This window comes from Boleophthalmus pectinirostris, unplaced genomic scaffold, assembly GCF_026225935.1.
Source record: "Boleophthalmus pectinirostris isolate CB_2022bp ecotype Guang Dong unplaced genomic scaffold, ASM2622593v1 HiC_scaffold_2, whole genome shotgun sequence".
Classification (NCBI taxonomy): domain Eukaryota; kingdom Metazoa; phylum Chordata; class Actinopteri; order Gobiiformes; family Gobiidae; genus Boleophthalmus; species Boleophthalmus pectinirostris.
This window is the reverse complement of record NW_026571152.1, coordinates 25,248,847-25,270,116: the sequence shown is the minus strand read 5'-3', so window position 1 is coordinate 25,270,116 and position 21,270 is coordinate 25,248,847. Positions and strand designations below refer to the sequence as shown.

The window sequence follows — 21,270 nt, the reverse complement described above, 5'->3', positions numbered from 1 at the left end:
GAAGCCTGTTATATATTTGCCTTGGCCAGGAACCGCATATTATAGGCTATGTATAGAGCAGTCTATATAGGTAATTTATAGGTAATTTATGGAGATTTATTGTCCTCCTAAACCACTACTGCCTCAACATATGGTTTATTAATTCCATCTTTTAGCAATTGTTTTGGCAACAGATCTGATCTAAAAGTGTAGTCTGTGTCACTGCGTACACACCTAATGTTACATTTGTTACATCCTGGTCTTTAAAGAAGTCACACAGTCGGTTGAGTATATCATCTAGCACAATTTATTCCACCATTTGTTTACAGTAGCGTTGTAAATGCAGTTTGTTGTAGTAGTCTTCATATACCAGCTCGTTCTGGAGAGTGAGTTACACCCCACATGATTGTAATATAAACAAATATTGTTAAATGAACAAATGAATAAATAAGTCCAGTGGCACTGCTCCACATGGGACTACAGTCCTCTGGGTCTGAGCCACCGTCAGACCTGTTCTAGTCTGTGGGACACACGGAGACAGAAGCATTGAGAGGGAGGCGCCTTCCCAGCAGCTAACACACACGTACACATCCACACACAAACTCATTAATATAAAACTGAACAACAATTACACAACCATCTCTCCTAAAACTGTGACCATTTCACATTTTCAGTGTGTTCAAAACTATTCAAATGCAGCAAGTGATTCATGAGCTTTATTCAGGAGGTAGGAGTTCAGAGCAGTGAATAAAACCTAAAATATGTTTGTTCAAAACAAAACAAGGTGACAATGAAGTCACCTCTTGTTACGGTACTTTTGTTTCATTTGGAAGCAGAGCATATCTATTAAAAGTGCTATTTGCAATACTCACAACTTGTTATACAATATGTTTATTAGTGATGTCTCTTTGCTTGATTAGATGATATAAACAATATTTGAAAAATATTGAGTAGAGTAAATATCTGTTGTTGTTTTTTTTTTTGTTACATCCTCATATTATATTTTGTACATTGTATCACAGTAGTAGGGCATTTTAATCAATGAACTAAACTTGTGCTTGTCCAGTTCTTACTGTCTCTATTGCAGCTCTTGTAACCATAGACTGTATAAAGATATATATACAGTCTATGCTTGTAACCCAGTCAGTCTCTAAGCACATTCAATGTAAACAATAAGAGATACAATATGTTCTCCATCTGTTTGTCCACGTTTCGGGAAATGTCACAGTCACATACATTAACTTTGGGAGAAACGGTTGTGTGGACATCCTGAAGAAGAAGCTAGAGATGACGCACAGACTGAAGACTTGGACTTCTGCACTGTAAACATTAAACCAGTCACAGACACACATCTGTACTCACTCAGTCACATACACAGTGCACATTCACACATGAAGCCAGACAACACACATCACAGACAGAAGAATAGTGGACCAAATGGCTCTGGTAACTTCTCAACATGTGAAGGAAAATAAAGTGGTAAATATTATGTTGTAATAAATAATTCATATATGAAGTCTTTAAAGAACTCATGTTATGCAGAAATGTAGTAGGTTAGGATGATAGACTGTATAAAGGAGTGGACTAAGTGAGTGTGATGTTACCCATAGTGTTCGGCTCTAGTCAATTTCTAATCTCTTCCCATTACTGACCTCGATTTTTTTATGTCACAGAATAACATTTAACGACCAAATGTCACCATCTTACATTACTAAAACAGATATGAACTGAGAGATAGCATTTCTTTGGTAAATTATGAATGAAAGTGATTTTCAAAAGGCTTTCAGTGCAGTTCACATTTTCCCATTGTGAATCCACTATTCTTACTGTCACACAAACACACGCACAAAGCAACAGGAGCGTTAGATACATTGCTGCTCCTTCTCCTCCCCATGTACTTTCTCTGTAGACCCACATACACACACTTGTGCGTTCAGGAGGACTCTACAAGCGCTGTGGGGACTTGTTTGATTACATTTATGGTCGAATTGGCGAGGAGGTCAGAAGCTCTATGAGAAGCACACTTAGACCAGTCTGCGTGAGACTTGGTACTGTCCTGTAATGAGATGAGAGTCCCACTGTATATTACACAGGATAGTTCATCTGTCCGGATCTTCTATGCCTTGTCTCTGTGTCCTCTACTTGCTTTCACTATAACAGGAGGAAGGAGTGGACTGATAGTAGAATGAAGATTAAAAAGTGTTTATAGAGATCGCAAATTGACATTTTAACTGCTTAACTTGCAAGATGGTACAACCACCTGCCTTAGAGATTATCATAATACAGTGATATGTATTATAACTTAAAAACAAGGACTTGAGTTTGACCAAGGCGTGGCCGAGAGCATCTGCGGCTGTTTCATGTCTGCAATGGTCATCCCCACAGAAAAGCTATACACCTCAACATGCTGAAAAAGTTGATTATGGTTCTACACACAAGGCCAACAAAAGCAAATGGTTCTTAAGGAATGCATTATGCACATAGACTGTATAAAAGAGTGGACTAAGCGAGTGTCATTCATAGAGTCTAATGAAGCTCAGGATGCTAGCAGTTGTAGGAGCAAATTAGGGGCCAGTTCCATATTAAGAATAGGAATTTATTCACAAACAAAATAGCTAAATAAAAACACCAAGATCATGTACCGAGGTTCACTGCAGCAATTACAGAGAGGGGTGACAATTTTTTTTATGTAAAGTCAAATGGAAACAGAGTTGATGGAGCCAGAAGCGCAGCCATGAACACTTCCTATTTGGAAAACTATCTATTTATATATAGTCTATGATTATGCATAACCTTTCTATACCATTGCATTGGGGGCTTTGAAATTATTTGAAACTGCAATTTGTATATTTTTTTAAAGGATCCAAACTCATATTGAAATCTGAGATCGATCAAGATGAGCAAAGCAACTGTCAACCAGCCCTTCATTGCACATATACGTTGAATAACATAAAACCACTCCTCTATAAGTCCACTCCTCACTGTCTGTTTCCCCATAATTATTCCAATAGGGTCCCAGTCTCCATCCGTTTTCAGGGTCGAGGCCCGGGGGACAGGACGAGCCCACACTGTCTCTGAATCAGACATAATGGAGCATGGCTTCTGAGCTCAAGTGTTTTTGGTTCAATCGACAAGAAGAAGGTATAATCGCCGTGACAATGATGGATTCTTCTGGATAAGTATGGGATTGTTGTGTCTGTCTCAAGTTGTTCTTATCAGCGCCACCCCAAGTTCTGCACAGAAACATAAAAGTCACAGTATAATGAATAGAAATGTATTTTATACACACATACATTCTTTTCTTAAAGGGCCCACATTACACTATTTTCTGATCTATCTTAAAATGTTGTTTGGAGTTGTGTTTTGTATCATTCACTCATGTTCCTAAATCCTGCATATTTAAGCTCACTTCTTCTCTCAAACTGAAAACACTCTATTCCACCTTGTGATGTCATGAGTAATACAGAAAGTGCTACATTGTGATTTAAACTCCATACACCTTCACTAGAATCATTTGGATGATTTCAGCACTAGAATATCCAATCTCTACTGAATAAAAAGTAAAACGTAGCTGTTAACCTGACATCAAAAGCTGGAACAGATCATTCTGAGCTTTGGACATGTTGACAGAGTAATAATAAAGGAATAATAAAGCAAACATGTGTGAATGAAACAAAATGCAACTCCAGGTATGCTTTTGAGAAGGTATTGACATTATAACATTACTTAAACCTCACAAGAATCCATTTTGTGTAATACAGGCCCTTTAATTACTCAAGAGCCCTCGGGTATTACCTGGTGCAGTCTTTGTGTGGGCCCAGTGGTCAGTGGTCAGTCAGATGGGTGTTCAGGACAGGACCGATTAATCTCAAACCATGAGTCTATACAGCTAAACACACACAACATTTCGTTAGTGCTGTTACATTTGTTTTGTTTTTATATTTGCTTCCCAGTTCTCCCCTAAACTATGGCCATACAACTCGCTACTTTTCTTTATTATTTATACGCCCTCCACTAGGAATTCTTTATCATTTACAAGCACAAACTGGCAACTTTAAGGTCTGTCCTCTCTGTTGTTTGTTCATTGACTGCATTTATTTATACGGGAATAGGTTTCAAATACAAAAATGCTAACTCTATAGTATTGACATGGCAAAGTCGATGTGCAGTCATGATATGTGGTGTGCTTTTACTTGATGGAAAAGTCCAGGCTTGCATCAGTTATGCTGACACCTTCTGACATCATGATGTACTGCTCAAAATTGCCTGGGTAAAATATGTACCACTGGGACTGAGCTAGGGGACTATTTTATTTCTAAGATGTTTGGTCAGGAGCTGGAAACTTGTACACTGCAAAAAGTAATGAGTAAAAATGACTTAAATTAAGAACATTTTACTTTATTTGAGTAGATTCATCATAAGTAAAGTAAAATTATCTAACAATGGAATAGGTGTATATTTCTTAATTCAAGCAATATTCTATTTTGTTTTTATTTTAAGTGCAAAGAGTTGTTTTTCTTATCTTAAAGGTGCACTGTGTGACTTTTGTAGTAGAGGACCCATGGAAATGATATTGCTTTGCCTGGTATGTTCCACAATATGACATTTAGCATATTTGTTTCCATGGTAACAGGCAAGTAACTCCACTAGGTCAGATCTGTGGAGATGTTACCCTTCTTATAGTATGAATGCATTTTGTTTGTTTGTTTGTTTGTTTACAAGCAATAAAAATGCAAGTAATTGTGTTAAATGTAAGATTTGAGTTTAATTTCATACTATGGAACATTCAAGGCAAAGCAATAACATCTCCATCCATGGAAATGGGCAAGTAGCAAACCCTCCACTGCAAGAATATTGTAGCAAGATATATTTACATATTTTTAGTATAAAAGCCTTGTTCCATTGGTTGATGATTTAATTTGTAACTACCTCATATCATTATAAAACATTCTTAATTCAAGAAATTTTAACTTGACTACATTTTAGTTTTTGAAATGTAGTAAGGATTCACACAAGATTTATCATGTATTTTCATCAAGAAACAACTTTGTTTAATTTCAGTTTAACTCTTTATTGTATCTATTTAATTCTGCCCAAAGATCCTTTTCTGTATCAAACAATCGTTCTCAGTTATTATCATTTTCACCTACTCATTATGTCCTTCGCTATCAATCTCACATCAAAATTTGACTACTGTATTTAGAAAAACAACACTTGGCATCTTTAACCCTGTGACAAAATAACTTCTAAATCAATATAAACGCCTTTTGTCCATTAAGCCTTTCATTGCAGTGTATAGTAATTTCATTAGGAGAAGTGGAGAATTATAGAAGTGGCAGGCGTTCAAAGAGTGTCTCACCTTTTGTGGTAGATGCAGAGGCACGGCAGTCTGGCGATGGTGTCCCCTTGCTGCAGCTCTTCCAGACAGATTACACACTCCCCAGCGTCCCTCGCCAACACATCATCTGAAAACACACAGAACCCACAACCAAGTCAGATACAGTACTATCTTTCATCCTAGCACTATCTTTCATCTGTAGCAGACATCAAACATGGCCACAGCAGAGTGAAGAGCCAGGGTCGTAACGACTTAAAATGCACCAATCCAGTTATTTCACTTCCTGATAATTTTAAAGAGGCTGGATTATGGATTTTTGGGAGTTTATACCTTTTACACAAAGACATTGTAAAAAACTGAACTGTGTGGGAGTGTGACGTCAAACACAGTGCTCAGCTCCAGTCAAATGAGGCTAATGATAATAGCATTTATAGGGGCGAATTTGGAGCCAAGTTTTAAATTTGAAATAGGAATTTGTTTTCTGACATACAGTATAATAGCAAAATAAAAACACCAGAAGTCGATGGAGCTGTAAGTGCCCTCATGAACACATACTATTTAAAAAATGGCACCTAGCAGGTTAGCTTTGTCCAATTATACTGTAAATACAGTCCATGCTTCTAAACCATGGACTTTGTAGAGGCATTACCTCCACCCTATCAGTCATGATGTAGTTATAAAAAGCTCCAGCAGATGGTGTAAGGCCTGCACATGCTGACATAGTGAGATCCTGAGCTAAAAACAAAGCTGGTCACTACTACACTTTCTCAGACAGTTTTTGACATAATCAGAACAAATTTGATGGACTCTCGACTCCAAGGACTCAATAAGAAGAAAAAAGTGTGACAAGTTGTGTGATCTGGTGACTTACTGAGTCTGTAGAGTTCATAAAAACTGATATATTGAAAATTCCTTTTACTCTAAATGTGCTTTATCATAACTAGTGGAGAACGTGGTTTCATCAGAAAGAACATCCACTGCAGACACCAAAATACAATAATACTTGAATAATACTTGGTGAAGTGGAAGGCTCTAGTGGCAGTGGGCATGTCTCTGAATAGTGGGCGGTCCTTGTCATGGCTTTGGCTGCTGATTAAAATAAAAAAACACAGTGAAGTCTAATCCACACTGAGTCAATTAGAGGCAGCCTGCTCCCAGCATGCCACCAATTATAAGCCTGCAGTGTGTCATCTTGCTGCTCAGCTCACTCACACGCCCCCTGCTGGGAGAGAAGCGCCTAGACTAATGGAATCAATGCACAGATCTAACTGTTTTTGTGTAAACTCCAAATGTGTTTATTCAGATGTACATTTATGTAAGGGCTTCGGAGAATTAACCCCTAAGTATTACACAGCACAGCATTATGGGTTCAAGTTTGGGGAATTCTTTTATAATGTTCAGTCTGTAAGCGCTCGTTCACTTCAGTATTGATACTTTACAGTCATTTCTTGTTGGGGGTGTTCTACATATATTTCTATGGTGGAATGTGCAGGAGTTACCATGGTGACACTATGCAGGCATTAGCAAACACTGTCAAAAAAGTTTTAAGATTGTCTGAATACTCAAAAAAACAAAAAAACAAAAACATTTTCAGAAGCCTGCAATCAATGAGCGTTCATAGTTCTGTTGAAGAGAATTTAGGACATAGGACCTCATTTCCTAGTTAGTCTTTCTATCCAGTACTTGTATTTGCAGAGGTCGTTGGTGCTAGGCTAGCACATGTCAGTGGTCATAGTTAGCCTGCTACTAAAAACAGTCTTACCCACTCCACAAAGCACCTGAAGCAAATCTATCTATTGCTGTGAAAATCTGTGTTGATAAAATAATGTTTGAAATAAAACTAACCTTGCATTTAAAGGATTTATGTCTGAACAGCAGCAGCAAGTTTTACAGCAGCGGCTCGATATATGAGAAAATAGTCCCTCAACATGCGACAATTCAAGCGATGCAAGGTTAGTTTTATTTTAAACATTATTTTATCAACACAGATATTAACATTTATAGTCTGGCAAAATAATTGTTTTGCTTCATGTGCTTTGTGGAGTGGGTAAGACTGCCAGCTAACTATGGCCATTGACATGCACTAGCCTAGCACCAGCGACCTCTGCAAATACAAGGACTGGATGGAATTTTTTTTTTTTAAGTGTCTCCACACGTCTCCAACACTCTGGCTAACTAGGAAATTAAGCCCTATGTACAAAATTCCGAACTGTCACTTTAAGCTGTTTAATTTTCAACAAAAATGGTGAGTGTGAGTAATCAAAAAACTTTTGGGATTTGAGAGAGAAGGTTTTGGTAAATTAAAGAAAGCTGAAGTGCTGATCACAGAATGGGTATGTAAACAATAAAATTAAATTAAGGATTTTACTGATGTTTGGTCACAACAAACATCTATCTATTAAGGGAAGGTTTGTTTGTGTCTCTATTTGTTTGTATCTGTAAACATAAATTTTGACATCCCTGTGAAGGAAAAGGTGATGTGTAGTAAACCAATAATAGAAAGAAAGAAACCCCCCCTCTTTTACTGGTGATGGTGAAGAGAGGGAGAGGCTGAGGTGGCTGGTGGTTATGCTGCTATGTTGAAGAAAGGATGGAGGAGAGGAGAGAAGATTAATATCTATTTACTATGGCTGCAATTAATGTTTATAGTAGTCAACTAGTCAGCCATTATTCAAAGCAATTGTTGCAGTCCCATTATGTAAATGACTTGAATTGAATGAGTATCAAAACACTGCAGGTCGTAACTATCTGACAGGCACTAAGAGGTAGAAAATTCCACTACACTCTCCATATTCTCATCACAGAACATTAAAAGTGACTCTTGTGAGCTTTAATGCTGTTACAACACCAAAATCATACCAGGAGTTGTGTTTTGTTTCATTCACACATGTTTGAGTAACCTTTTATAATTAGTTTGTCTACATTTCCAAAGCTCAAAATGCTCTGTTCCACCTTGTGATGTCATGAAGTAGTTTTCAAGTTAAAAGCTACCTTTTACCATATTTTCAGCAAAGACTGAACCAGGACTGAATCACGACTGAACCAGAACTAAACCAGGACTAACCCAGAACTGAAACAGGACTAAACCAGGACAGAGCCAGGACTGAGTGTCGGGACGGGCCTGGAAGTGCACCCACGTAGACCGTTGGGTGATCGCGGACGAAAGGACCTGTGCAGAGCTCCACGACCCACAGGGCTAAGCACAGCCACTGCCCGATCTCACTTTGCGGACACCCTGCGCTGTGAGCTCGGAGTTCTCCCTCTCTCTCAAGTCCAAGATTAGTCCTGGTTTAGACCTGGTTTTGTCCTGTTTTAGTCCTGGTTCAGTTCTGGTTTTAGTCCTGGTTTAGTCATGTTTTAGTCCTGGTTCAGTCTTGGTTTTGTCCTGGTTTAGTCTGGTTCAGTCCTGGTTTAGTCTTGGTTTAGTCCAGTTTTAGTCCTGGTTCAGTTTTAGTTTAGTCCTGGTTCTGTCCTGGTTCAGTTCTGGTTTTAGTCCTGGTTTAGTCCCGTTTTAGTCCTGGTTCAGTTCTGGTTTTGTCCTAGTTTAGTCTGGTTCAATCCTGGTTTAGTCTTGGCTTAGTCCAGTTTTAGTCCTGGTTCAGTCTTAGTTTAGTCCTGGTTTAGTTCTGGTTTAGACCTGGTTTAGACCTGGTTTAGTCCTAGTTATGTCCTGGTTCAGTCTTGGTTTATGTTTAGCAGGTATGATTAATGATAATAACATAATTCCGCATTATTTTGAGGGGGAGTCACATCGATGACGTCATGAATTGTGTACCCCCACTACACCACTGGATTCAAGTGAAGGTGTATGGAGTTTAAAAACACAGTGGAGAACTTCCCTTATTACCACATGACATCGCAAGGCGCAACAGAATGTTTTCTGTTTAAGAGAAGAACTCAGCCTAAATATGCAGGGTTCGTATGTTAAACGTGTGAATGAAACAAAACACAACTCAGGGTGTTTGTGATGAGGAAACAACATTATAACATAGATCAGAGAACAGCATAATATGGGCCCTTTAATTATTGCTCCATGTGTTCTGTAGCATTGACAGTGAAAACTAGGCTGAATGATAAGCAGACAAAGCTGATGTTATGGTGTAAGAATAAGTCTAGAGATTGAATAACACACTGAAGACATATGCTCTGACTGCAAATCAGCTTAGAACTCCCATAACCCCACTGCACTATCTCTCTCCTCACCCCATCTGACTTCATTGTTCACTGCGTCTCTGTCCTCTCTCCACTTCTTTAGGCCTCCATATCACGTCCCCCGTCAGGCCACTTCAGGTAACGCTGCAGCTCATCCCGGATTTACAGACAACTGTGTTTTTCAGTGACATTAGGTGACACAGTTTTACAATGTCTAATATGTATAGACAATAGACACGACACCGATGGAGACTAAAGGGATGTTGCAATATATCATTTTAGTGTTACCACTTAAAGTTTTTATATTACACCAACTGACTCTTGTGAGCATTAAATCGTGTTAGAATGTTGTTATCTCCTCAAAAACATACCTGGAGTTGTGTTTTGTTTCATTCACACATTTGAGTAACCCTTTCATAATAATCTGTGTACATATCCAAAGCTGAAAATGCTCTATTGCACCTTGGGATGTCATGAAGTAGTATTTTTCAAGTTAATGGTTACCTTGGCTTTTATCTTTAGTTCAGCAGAGACCAAATCACAAGCTGGAGCAGAACGTTTTCTGTTTGAAAGAAGAGCATAGCCTAAATATGCAGAGTCTGTGTGTTAAAGTCTGTGTGTGAATGACGCAAAACACAACTCCAGGTAAGATTTTGATGATGAAACAACACAAATCAGAAAATAGCGTATGGGCCCTTTAACTATTGTTCCCAGTTGGACAGCAGGGCCAAGAAACAGTGAAATCTAATTCTTATTCATTTCCTTTGTCTAATAGATGACCTTTCTTCTGTGTGACCAGGCTTTATGAAATTAAACTTTCAAGTAAGTTTAAAGTGACATATCTTACTTATTTTACTTCTAATATTCTCACAATTATACTGTAGTCTATTATTCCTTAAGATTCTAGTGTGACCTGCATTATCCTGATAACCCATTTAAAAAATTATAACCAAATAATCACCCCAAACACTAACTGAGACTAATGCACCGGGTACATTGTGTGTCCCAACATAAACTTTACAAAAACAATGGCCCAAATAAAGGTTTATGGAGTATACTTTTCCAAAAAATCCTTTTATTTATTGATTTTTTTTTTTTTTTCAATGCATTGTTTTATTTTATTTATTTCATTTGGGCAGCTCAACTTTTTCCTCTTTTCTGTGATTTATAGTCAATCATATAAACAGAGATGATACCCAAAAGGAGTAGATAGATGAAAAAATGTATAAATGCGAGCCCCCTCTCACATAACAGGAGTCTCAAATGTACACCACTATTTTCATCTTCCTCTGACTTGGTGTGAAGCAGTGAACCTATGACCTGAGCATTATTAATCAAGTGGAGAGCATTTTAAATCCCTCCAAAAACAGGTCAGTTCTGAGGCGATAATGTGGATTAAGTTTGTATTTTTGGCAAGGAATGCACGATATATCAGTAACATTGTTATTGGTGATACTGGGGGATGGTTTCATATTTATCTTCACAGTAAAATATATCAGATGGCGATTTTTTTCAACAAATATTTAAGAAATGAAAATAAAAGAGCAGTGATGCTGAAGAGTTATGTTGTATCTTTACACAATTACAATAAAAAGTATAACAAATTATTATATCAAATTATTATATCAGAAAAACGTTAAAAGGGAAAAGGTTTATTTGAACTTACACTGATAAGTAGAGAAAGAGTCATTGGAACAAGAAGAAGCAGACTTGAACAGAAAGGACTTTGGATACTTTTAATTTTATGCTACTTTAAGCTTATACTACTTACAAGCTCCTGTCACTTCAACAGATCTCATGTGAGTCGAGAACATTTCAGTGCTTATTTCACACTGGATATTTGAGCTTGTGTGTTTTTTCTTAGTAAAGCAGTATGTCTGACTTAGGTGTATAATTTAAGGAAAGCAGGATTTTGCAGCAGCCTCTTAACCCTTTGTGCACCAGTGTCTGACCCCAATCCATGCCCCTCAGCAGAATCTGAGTCTTTATATGAACAAACTCATTAAGGGTGTTAGACTTGGTCACTATAGCCACACTTCTGTTCTTACTAAACAGAAAAGGTTGTGTTTTACTGATTTTTATTCTTTGACTCTTACACAGAGAGACATATGACCATTTTATATTTTTATATATTTTTTATTTTTATTTTTTTTATATTTTGTTGACTTTACAATGAAAAAGTGTTACCCCTTTCTCTGTAATTGCTGCATTGAGTTCATGATTTTGGTCTTAAAATTCTCATATTAACCTGCTCTGCATGATCATGGGGATTCATTTTGCTGTTTCGTCCGTAAATAAATTCCTATTCCTTATATGGGACTGACTCCAAATTCACCGCATAACTGCTCATTGAGCTTCATTATGGGTAACATCACACTCCCTTACTCTACTTCTTTATACAGTCTATGGTTGTGCCAAATGCTTGTATTTAAGGAAGAGCTTGATTTGAATGTTCTAATCAAACGCTACCAGGTCAGATCTGTGGAGAGGAGAATGCTTTAAATCTGTATTCATAATGAAAATGGGAAATGGATAAGGATAACCACCACCAGAAAAGTTACAAAGTTGTTTAATTCTGATTTCATATTCAGAAACTCAACTGAGAGAGAGAAAAAAAAAAAACAAAAAACGATATATAGACTTGAGGGAAATTAGCTATCTGCTTCTGACAGCTTCTAGCCTTGTGAGGAATGTTTGTGACAGGCAGACTATGCAAAAACACAGCCTGACTCTAGTATAGTAACAGAGACAACAGTGACAATAGTTGATAATTGAGTTTGGGGTAAACCTGTCTCACCTGGAGCAGTTCAGTGACTTTGGTCCCTGCTGGATGTCCTGCCAGCACCCATTTGGCTCCATGCTCCTCCACATTAATTATGAGTTAGGGGAGTCTGTCTGGCTCTGGCTCACACCACTAAATTCTGTCTGTTCCTTTGTCCTCACTGACCCACGCTCCCTCTCTGTAGTTCACTATCACATTGTACTGCTGGCTTGTGTCCTCATATAGCACACCCTGATAGTTATCGTACACAATGCGCTGGCTTTATCCAACCTTCACTTCAAAAGACCTTTCCTGAGAATCGGACATGAGGAGCTATGGCTTATATTTAGAATCAGTCCTTTATTTTACCTGACCATTGTCCTTGCTTGGGGCGTAATGTTCCTTATTATAAATGTAATGTGTAAACCATTTCAGATTGGACAACACACACTGGATTTCAAAACACTTTTAGTTTCAACCTCTTGCTGGCGTGATGAAAAATTTGCCTAGTTGTCATAGCAATTAACAATTCAAAATGCTTTAAAGAAGACTTTGTGCTTGAGTCTGCTATATAGTCCTAATCTAGACACTCTATTATGGGTCTTGGTCCTTTTGGTATTTAATAATTCTGTGCTCCCGTTACTTCTTTAGTTTTTGTGTGTGTTTGCAAATCTGGTCCACAAACCCCAGACTCGGATTCGCGGGAGCTGAGACCGCCAGACGGAGGCTGGGCATCTGATCGTTCACTGGATTGGCCAGGCACCCTTCTGCCCCCACCAATTCATGGCTGGACACCTGCGTGGCAGCTCGCCATTTATGTTTTGTTTTTTCATTCTGTTGTGTCTCATTTTTCGCTGATTATGCCGACTGATGCCTTTGTTATTTTTTATTTTATTTATTTATTAATTTATTTTTCATTTGAGGCACTTTTGTTATTCATGTAGTACAACTTTAGTTAGTTAGTTAGTTAGTTAGTTAGGTTCTTTTTTTACTTACTTACTTTTTATACTTAGTTTAGGGCTGTATAGTTTGGTAATTCCTTTTTGTTTAAACCCCTTCACCACCACGTTTCTTTTGTTTTCTTTCTTTTTTTTTTTTTTTCTTACACTGCAAATTAATAAATTCACAATTTTTAGCAAAGGGAATGTAACAAACCCATGGATCATTACCGTATATTATAATTTGGACATTTTAAATCGCAATAGTGATCTAAAATAACTTAATAAAAGGAACAAGTCGGCTGACATATCCACGTTAGAAAATTACATTGTCCAATGTGCGCCGATGTTGCCATAAATGTCCTCCAATTCACCAATTAAGAAAATAAAACTGGAGAATGAAGTAAATACAGAAAAGTCAGTGTATACTGGGGCATAGAATACTCAAACATGCACGAATCACTCCAAATACAACTCTGAGAGGGTAAATGAGAAGTGGGAACACCTATAAAAAAGTTGATTTTGCTTCAATAGGTCTGGCTTAATAATACTCCTATAAACAGGAAGGGGCAAGTCATGAAAACTATTGCATAAGGCCATACATGTAGAAGAATATTAACACAGATCTACCACACCTTTCCTAAGTTTGTTATAATGGATCCATATATATCTCTAGTGACCATTCTGACCAACATTTTTCTCCATATTTGACACGATGAGACATATTTTGCCCACACATCCTCTAAATTTCCATAGCAACCAAATGATGCATCCACTATACTGCCAGCAGATTACATTCATTCACAAAAAAGCTTGCCAATTAAAAATGTAATTGCTTTACATTTCATTAAAGGATTAAACGTGTTTCTCCAAATTAGGATTAGTTTCATGCTGCCCTCAGTACAATGAAACACAATAAAGATGGAGTCAAGACTTCTGTGACCGGTCAGTCCACTCTACTTAAAGTCCAACACTAGAACTCTCTATAGTATTGTTCTTTGTGTGCAGGTGTAATGGTATTTCTCAAAGAAGCCCAGGTGATTGACAACACTCCCCCAAGCATGCTGGGAAATGAGATAAGCTACAGTTAGCAGTTTTATGCACTTCTCCGAAAAACTCCGGCAGCAAAGATGGACTGAAGGCTGGTGTAGAGATGGAGGAGAGGACAGTGATTCTGAGAGAGTGACAGAGCTGGGGGGATAGGGAGGGTTTAATGCAGTGTGTGTGTGTTTGTGCGTGTGCATGTGTGTGTGCGCTGACCCTCTGCGCAGTACTATCAGGCATCAGCCCTCAGTCTGCAGACATCTCCAGCCCACTGCCCCTCTCTGTCACTCACTGTACTCCCACATGAGCCTCGGCCAACTACCAGCTCATTGCTCAGGCTGTGTCAGAGCTGTCACACTGTTCTTTTACACAACGCTGTGAGGGCTAGTTTGACTTTAGCAGGGAGTCTATGCATGTGTGTAGTGTTTAGAAGTAACTGAATATGTATGTACTAAAGATACATATTCAGAAATTTGTCACAGTGAGGGACAGGAGGACATTGGACAAACTGTTCTCCATCATGGAAACTACTGCTCACCCACTGCACCAGACTATTGAGGGACAGAGGTGCTCATTCTCCAACAGGCTCCTACAGCTCCACTCAAACAGACTACATTTATACTACACTCCATACAAATGCACTTATGTAATAGATAATCTTCTGAGATGTCAATCATCATATCATCTTTGCACTATTTCTCCTTACAACATCTTGTATATACTGTGGCTGAGATATATTTGTATTACTACATTTCAATATCTTATTTTTACTTGTACATATACATTCATATTCAATTATGCCTTATTTGTCACCAGTCTCTCACTATTTTTCATACTTTATTAGAATTTATTATTACCATTTATATTTTTGCTCTTTTGTTATTATAATGTTTTGAAAGATATAGAGCTCTGAAAAGACTGAATGAAGCATTCAATTTTGGTTGTTTTAGTTTATATTTTGTCTCTTATATATACAGTAAGTTGTAAGTGAAATTGTAAATGTTAACTTGCTGTTCATACGCAGTTTTTTCTTAGAATTCTGTCATTGTTTAATGGGGTTAGTACCTTTTACTTCAGCCTAAACCCTTTCAGTCATGATCTACGGGATTGTAGTCTATGTTTTGTTTTGTTTTGTAGTGCTGCAAAATGACTGAATAAACTACTACTACTACTACTACTAATGCATTGTGATATGTGAGCTACTGTATCCAAATAATTTCCCTTGAAGATCAATAAAATTTAAGTCTAAGTCTAAGGATATTTAACAGTTTTTGAAAGTACATGTGATTTGTATCAGGTGAAAAAAGTCTCCAGTTAAAGCTGTGTTATGCAACTTTTCTGATAGAGGGTTTGCCACTGGCTTGTCTCCATGATGATGTTATTTGCTTTGCCTGGAAGTTACAGATCAGATATGTGGAAAGGTGACCCTGCTCACAGTAAGTTGAATAAGTGCAAGATAGACAAGTTGAAAGCTATAATGTGGAACATTCCAGTCAAAGCAATAACGTCTAGAAGAAAGCAAGCAGGGAGCAGGCTCCAATCATAACTGTGCCATTTGTTGCAGCTAAAACATAAAAGAAAAATGGACCCTTATTATGCTATGTCCTGATCTATGTTATAATGTTTACTCATCAAAAAAGACTTGGAGTTTTGTTTCATTCACACACAAATCCTGCATATTTAAGCTGAGTTCTTTTCTGTGGTAACACCGGAAAAGCTCCACTGTGTTTTTGTGTGTTTTTAGACTCCATACACCTCCACTAGAATTATCTGGATGATTTCAGCCCAGGAGCTGCCAATCAAAATGCCAAGCAAAACACAACTCCAGATATATTTTTGATGAGGTAACAGCATTTTAACATGGCTTAAAATTCATAAGAGTCCATTTTGTGTAATATAGGACCTTTAAACATAGGCTATGTACCTCCATGGAGACAAGTAGTCGAGGCTGGTTGACTTAAATGTGTGCTATGGTCTTGAGCTGAAATGAGTTAATCAATTAATCACAACTAAATGATTATTAAAACATTGTCATCTCATTTAATAACTGAATAAATGTTATCTGGTCTATAAACATGCCCTGTGCTGAGAGAAAAGATCTTATGACTCAGACAGAGCAGTAATTACATCAAAGTGACACAGGAAATAGCTCTACTATCAATCTAAATATATTACCTGAACACAATTTAACCAGTACCACATTGCATTTCTATTGTTATGTTAGTGACTTAAAGTTTTGAAAGATAATAAAGAAGCTGAGATAGCTTTTAAGTGAAAATTATAGAAATATATGTAGGATGGATATATGCAAGGACGCTGTAATCCGTGTCTTATATGTCAATACAATGAAAACACATCACTCTGGGGATAAAACAGTCATGGACAAGGTGAACCTGAGCCTGTAGCAAACTCTAATGTGCCCAGTCCTGAGAGGAGAGAGCAGCTGTCAGTCATACTGTTGCTACAAGCGATGAGGATGCTGTCAATCACTGGTCTCACAGCATCCAGACCATTAATAAAACAGGGCTGCGCTTCAGGAAATAAACAGGAGTCCACGAGGTATAGGCCCAAAGCCAGCACATATAGTGTAGCCTATAATATGAGGTAATGATAAATGGACACACTCGGAGGAGGCTCATATAAAAGTTAAACAAATTCAGATTCAAACAAACACAAATAGGAATAAAAGAACTATAATTATAATATAACAATAATTGTGGATACAATGATGTTATGCCAAATAAAGGACAAAATGTGAAGCTATAATTGAATGCAATAACATGTTTTAGTCATACTCACATTAAACTGATGCATTTTTGTATGTTTTGTTCTTATCCACTGATATACAGCATTTTGGCTGGCTTTGTCTCACTTGACTCAACTCTTCTCCTCTCAAACGCTCTGAAGTGGTTGGGGGAGTACAGACGGAAGAGTTATGAGCTGCAGAGATGATCAATAGGAGAATAAAGAGCCCTGACACATGCCGTAGATTATTACGCAGTGTTATGTGAAAGCCCATAGAGACTGCACAGTCCTCAAGGTTAAAACACACTGTTCAGAAGTGTGTGTTACAGCTCCAAACGCACTGAGATCCTGAGACATAACGTCAGAGCATTGACAAGTGGGACATGCTACAGTGTTTTACAGCAGTCCTGCTTCATTTATGGCACTTGTCCAACAGCAGACAGCTGAACAGGTGAGAGATATATGTGCAGGACTGTAGGGTTGGGCCTTACTTAAAGGACCAGAGTTTGCCCATTGTACATGACCAGAGAAAAATCAGCATGGCCGCTTGATGTGCAAGGAATTCACACATTGATTCCAATCGATAAAATCATTTCACATTCTGTGAAATGATTACTTTGAGTGCTCATACACACGACGCTATTGGTTTAGCAAGTTTTCCCTATTGATTATGATTAACTCCTTAATGCCTAAATTTATATAGATGCATATAAAAAATGTTTTGTGTGTGTTTTTGCCTTTAAGTAAGCAAATTTGCGACAACTAGTACCAAGTGCTTGCCAAAGGTTCCTAGGACGGTACTGCATATGCACTAACCGGCATTGGGGGAATGCAGCCGCTATCTTGACTTATATCTTGATCCAAAGAGTTTGTTGCATATTTGTGACAGTTGGCGTTAAGGGGTTAAACTATACTTTTCAATAAACTGTCCAAAAGGTGAATTCACAAATATGATTTTTAACAGTGACTAAATTTACTTAGAATGATGTGAATGTGTCATCTGAAACTCAGCAACTAAGTCTGACACAGTGGGACTGGTTATTGTGCAAACTAAAGTAGAGCAAAAGCTATAGGGAAATAACTGCTCAAAAGATGTTGTCCATTAACAAAATCAAAAAAAAATATAGTCCATGTGGCAACTGTCTGCTTTAATGTAGGGAATAAAACTATGCCCCTTGATAGTCCTCACATTCTGGATTCCACAATTGATGTTTAAGGCATACGGCCATTTTTGATAATATTCATTTATATGTTAGCATCACTTATGTAGTGATTTCAGCTTTGGTACATAACTTCAGATAGAGAAGGTGGCTGCAAACTGCCTGAATACTTCACATGAGCTGTTTAGTTGTTGAACCTGCTTGAAGAGAAAATAGAGTGAATCTTCTCCATAAGTGCAGTGGCCGAAGCAGTGTAAAGTTAGTAAGTGCTGCTGTTAAATGACTGACCATAAATATCACTATATTTTGTTGTTTGTTTGAAGTCTATTTGTGTCCTAACACTCTCCATAGTCAGATGTATTTGGCATTTCAACTTTTATTGCAAAATGGGCCATTTGCTACAACAAACAGAGGCATTAACTCAAACACAGCACCATTTTCTAAACCAACGCCAACTGCTGCAGAGGAAATTGTTCAAAACTATAAATTCTTTTCCTTTTATCTATAGGTTATTCCAGATAATATGCACTGTATAGTCAATGATCACCAATAGGAATGATAAGAGCACAATTTCCACAACCTTTAAGAGAAATAAGGTAGATTTAGGAGCCATAAGCGTTCTGTTTTTGTGTGTGTTCTTGTGTTTGAGTCTTACCGTTGTAGGAGAGGCGAGGCTTGCTTAGACACATAATGAAGTGAACCTCCATTTCATTGGACGCCACAGACTTGGAGCAGACAGGACACTTGAATCCTGAAAAACACACAAATAAAATTTCATGGTAGAATTTACTAAAACATTGCGCATATATATTTTTTTCTATTTTATTCTGCGAGTGTGGTTTGATGGATGAGGGCAAAACTATGACAAATATGTATGGCGATGTTCAAAGATTACAGTTGTATATGCAAGGCTGAAGGTTCATAAAACACGCAAAAAATGTAGTTTGAACAGACCACACTGAATAGGTAGTGCAAGGTAAGTGCAATTAAGATAAAAAGAGAGAGAGGACAAAAGTTTGGATGTTTGGTCACCCATCAGTTTTTGTTATTGTCTATTGAAAAGAATGTTCTGTAAAAATGCAATTAGACCTGCTTTCTGAAAAATCTAACAGAGCCAAACCTTGAGGATTTACAATTAATTATTACATCACTATCTGTTATATCAGCTATCTGCACAAAAAAAATCCATATTGGTCGGGTTCTAGTTAGCTGTTGCATAATATCCGTTTCAACTTATTTATTGTGTACTTGGCATTACATAAAAGTATGCTCAAGAAAATATCATAGAAACACAGCACAATGTTGCATATATCTTGTACAGTGAACAAAACATTAAGAAACAGAAACAGTGTGTGGGAGGAAGAGCTGTAGAATCTCCACTAACTACAGTATATTTGTGCCCTCAACATGATTATGTACAAGTTTTAAAGTGTCTCATTTGAAAAAGACTGGGTGTACAAAGAGAAACTGTCTCCCTTAACCTTCATGTTTAAGTTTGTTAGAGAATACACATTTCTTTGAGCCATGTTATGCAAACACACAAGAATAATTAAATTAACCATTGAGCCACATGAGAAGAGTTAAGCTCAAAACAGTTGTTCAACGGCTTTCTTAAATGGTCTTATATTACTCAGAATTGACTCTTGTGAGCTTATAGCCATGTTATAATATTACCTCCTGTACCTTCTGTTTTGTTTCATTCACACATCTTTGAGTAGTCCTATTATACGTCTGTCTACATCTCCAAAGCTCAAGATGTTGAAGCAGTATTTTCAAGTTAACAGCTACCTTTTATGTTTAGTTCAGTAAAGATTGGCAATCTCGGGAGGAGTGAGCTTGAGATTGACAGGCAGATCAGTGCAGCGTGGGCAGTGATGCGGCCACTGTATCGAACCGTTGTGGTGAAGAGGGAGCTGAGCCGAAAGGCAAAGCTCTCGATTTACGGGTAAATCTACGTTCCTACCCTCACCTATGATCATGAGCTCTGAGTAAGCTCGAAAGGACGAAAGGACGAGATCGCGGATACAAGCGGTCAAAATGAGTTTCCTCCGCAGGGTGACTGGGTGCTCCCTTAGAGATAGGGTGAGGAGCTTGAGGCTTGAAGTAGAGCTGCTGCTCCTTCACATCGAGAGAAGCTGAGGTGGCTTAGGTATCTGTTCTGGATGCCTCCTGGGCGCCTCCCTTGGGAGGTGTTCCGAGCACATCCTACCGGAAGGAGGCCCCAGGGAAGACCCAGGACACACTGAAGGGAGTATGTCTCTTGGCTGGCCTGAGAATGCCTCAGGGTCCCCCCAGAGGAGCTGGAGGAAGTGTCTGGGGTGAGGAAGTCTGGGAGTCCCTGCTTAGACTGCTGCCCCCCGCGACCCGGATAAACAGAAGAAAATGGATGGATGGGATGGACGATTGGCAATTCCAGATCTGACGTTATTCAAACAATTCTAGTGAAAATGTTTATGAAGTTTAAAAACACAGTGAAGCACTTCCTGTATTACCACATGACATCACAAAGTGGAACAGAGAATGTTTTCTGTTTGAACAAAACACAATTCCAGGTCTGTTTGTGATGAGGACACAACATTATAACATAGATTAAAAAAATAGTATAATATGAGCTCTTTAAACAACAGTGCCTTAAACACAGTGGAAGTATCTTTGTTACAAACAAATCATTAATCATTTTACATAGAACCAGAGGCATTTCCTTCCCTTTTCAATGTGAGAAACTAAAACTAACACTGAGCTATGCTTTTGAGAATTCTTAAGTCAATTCAAATGAAATCTAGTCTTGCACGCCTGAACAACTTTCTCATTGTATTCTTTCAGTATACGCAGGTGAGGTGTAAATACCAGACGATTGCTACCAGAACTTTATATTGATATGTTTTCCTTGGATATGAGCTTTGTGTCCTTGGTGAGAGCAAAGAGGTATTGATACTTTGTAGCTGATATCAATGCTAACTGTGAGCATGCTCTGTCTGAAGCTCTGTGACTCAAATTAGACTTATCAGAGCTTTATTTAACACAATCAGACTAGAAAGAGCCGACTTAGTTGGATCTACAACAGATGAGATGATTTGTGCTGATAAACAAGTCTGTTGACATCAAATTACAAACACAAGTTAGCATTAGCCAACAGTTTTTCAATTAGTCACT

The 21,270-nt window shown here is 37.9% G+C and overlaps 1 protein-coding gene across 1 annotated transcript in view; it reads right to left on the bottom strand.

The window, feature by feature from the left end:
- Positions 1–334: 334 nt before the first annotated feature.
- The window catches only part of znrf1 (zinc and ring finger 1), a 40,906-nt gene continuing 19,970 nt past the window's right edge, over positions 335–21,270 (bottom strand). Inside the window, exons 2-5 of the mRNA XM_020934810.2 lie at positions 18,773–18,868; positions 5,339–5,444; positions 3,775–3,868; positions 335–3,212 (exon numbers count right to left, since the gene is read on the bottom strand). Of these exons, the coding sequence (XP_020790469.1) occupies positions 3,811–3,868; positions 5,339–5,444; positions 18,773–18,868 (260 nt within the window). The 3' untranslated portion in view covers positions 335–3,212; positions 3,775–3,810. The remainder of the gene's footprint in view (positions 3,213–3,774; positions 3,869–5,338; positions 5,445–18,772; positions 18,869–21,270) is intronic.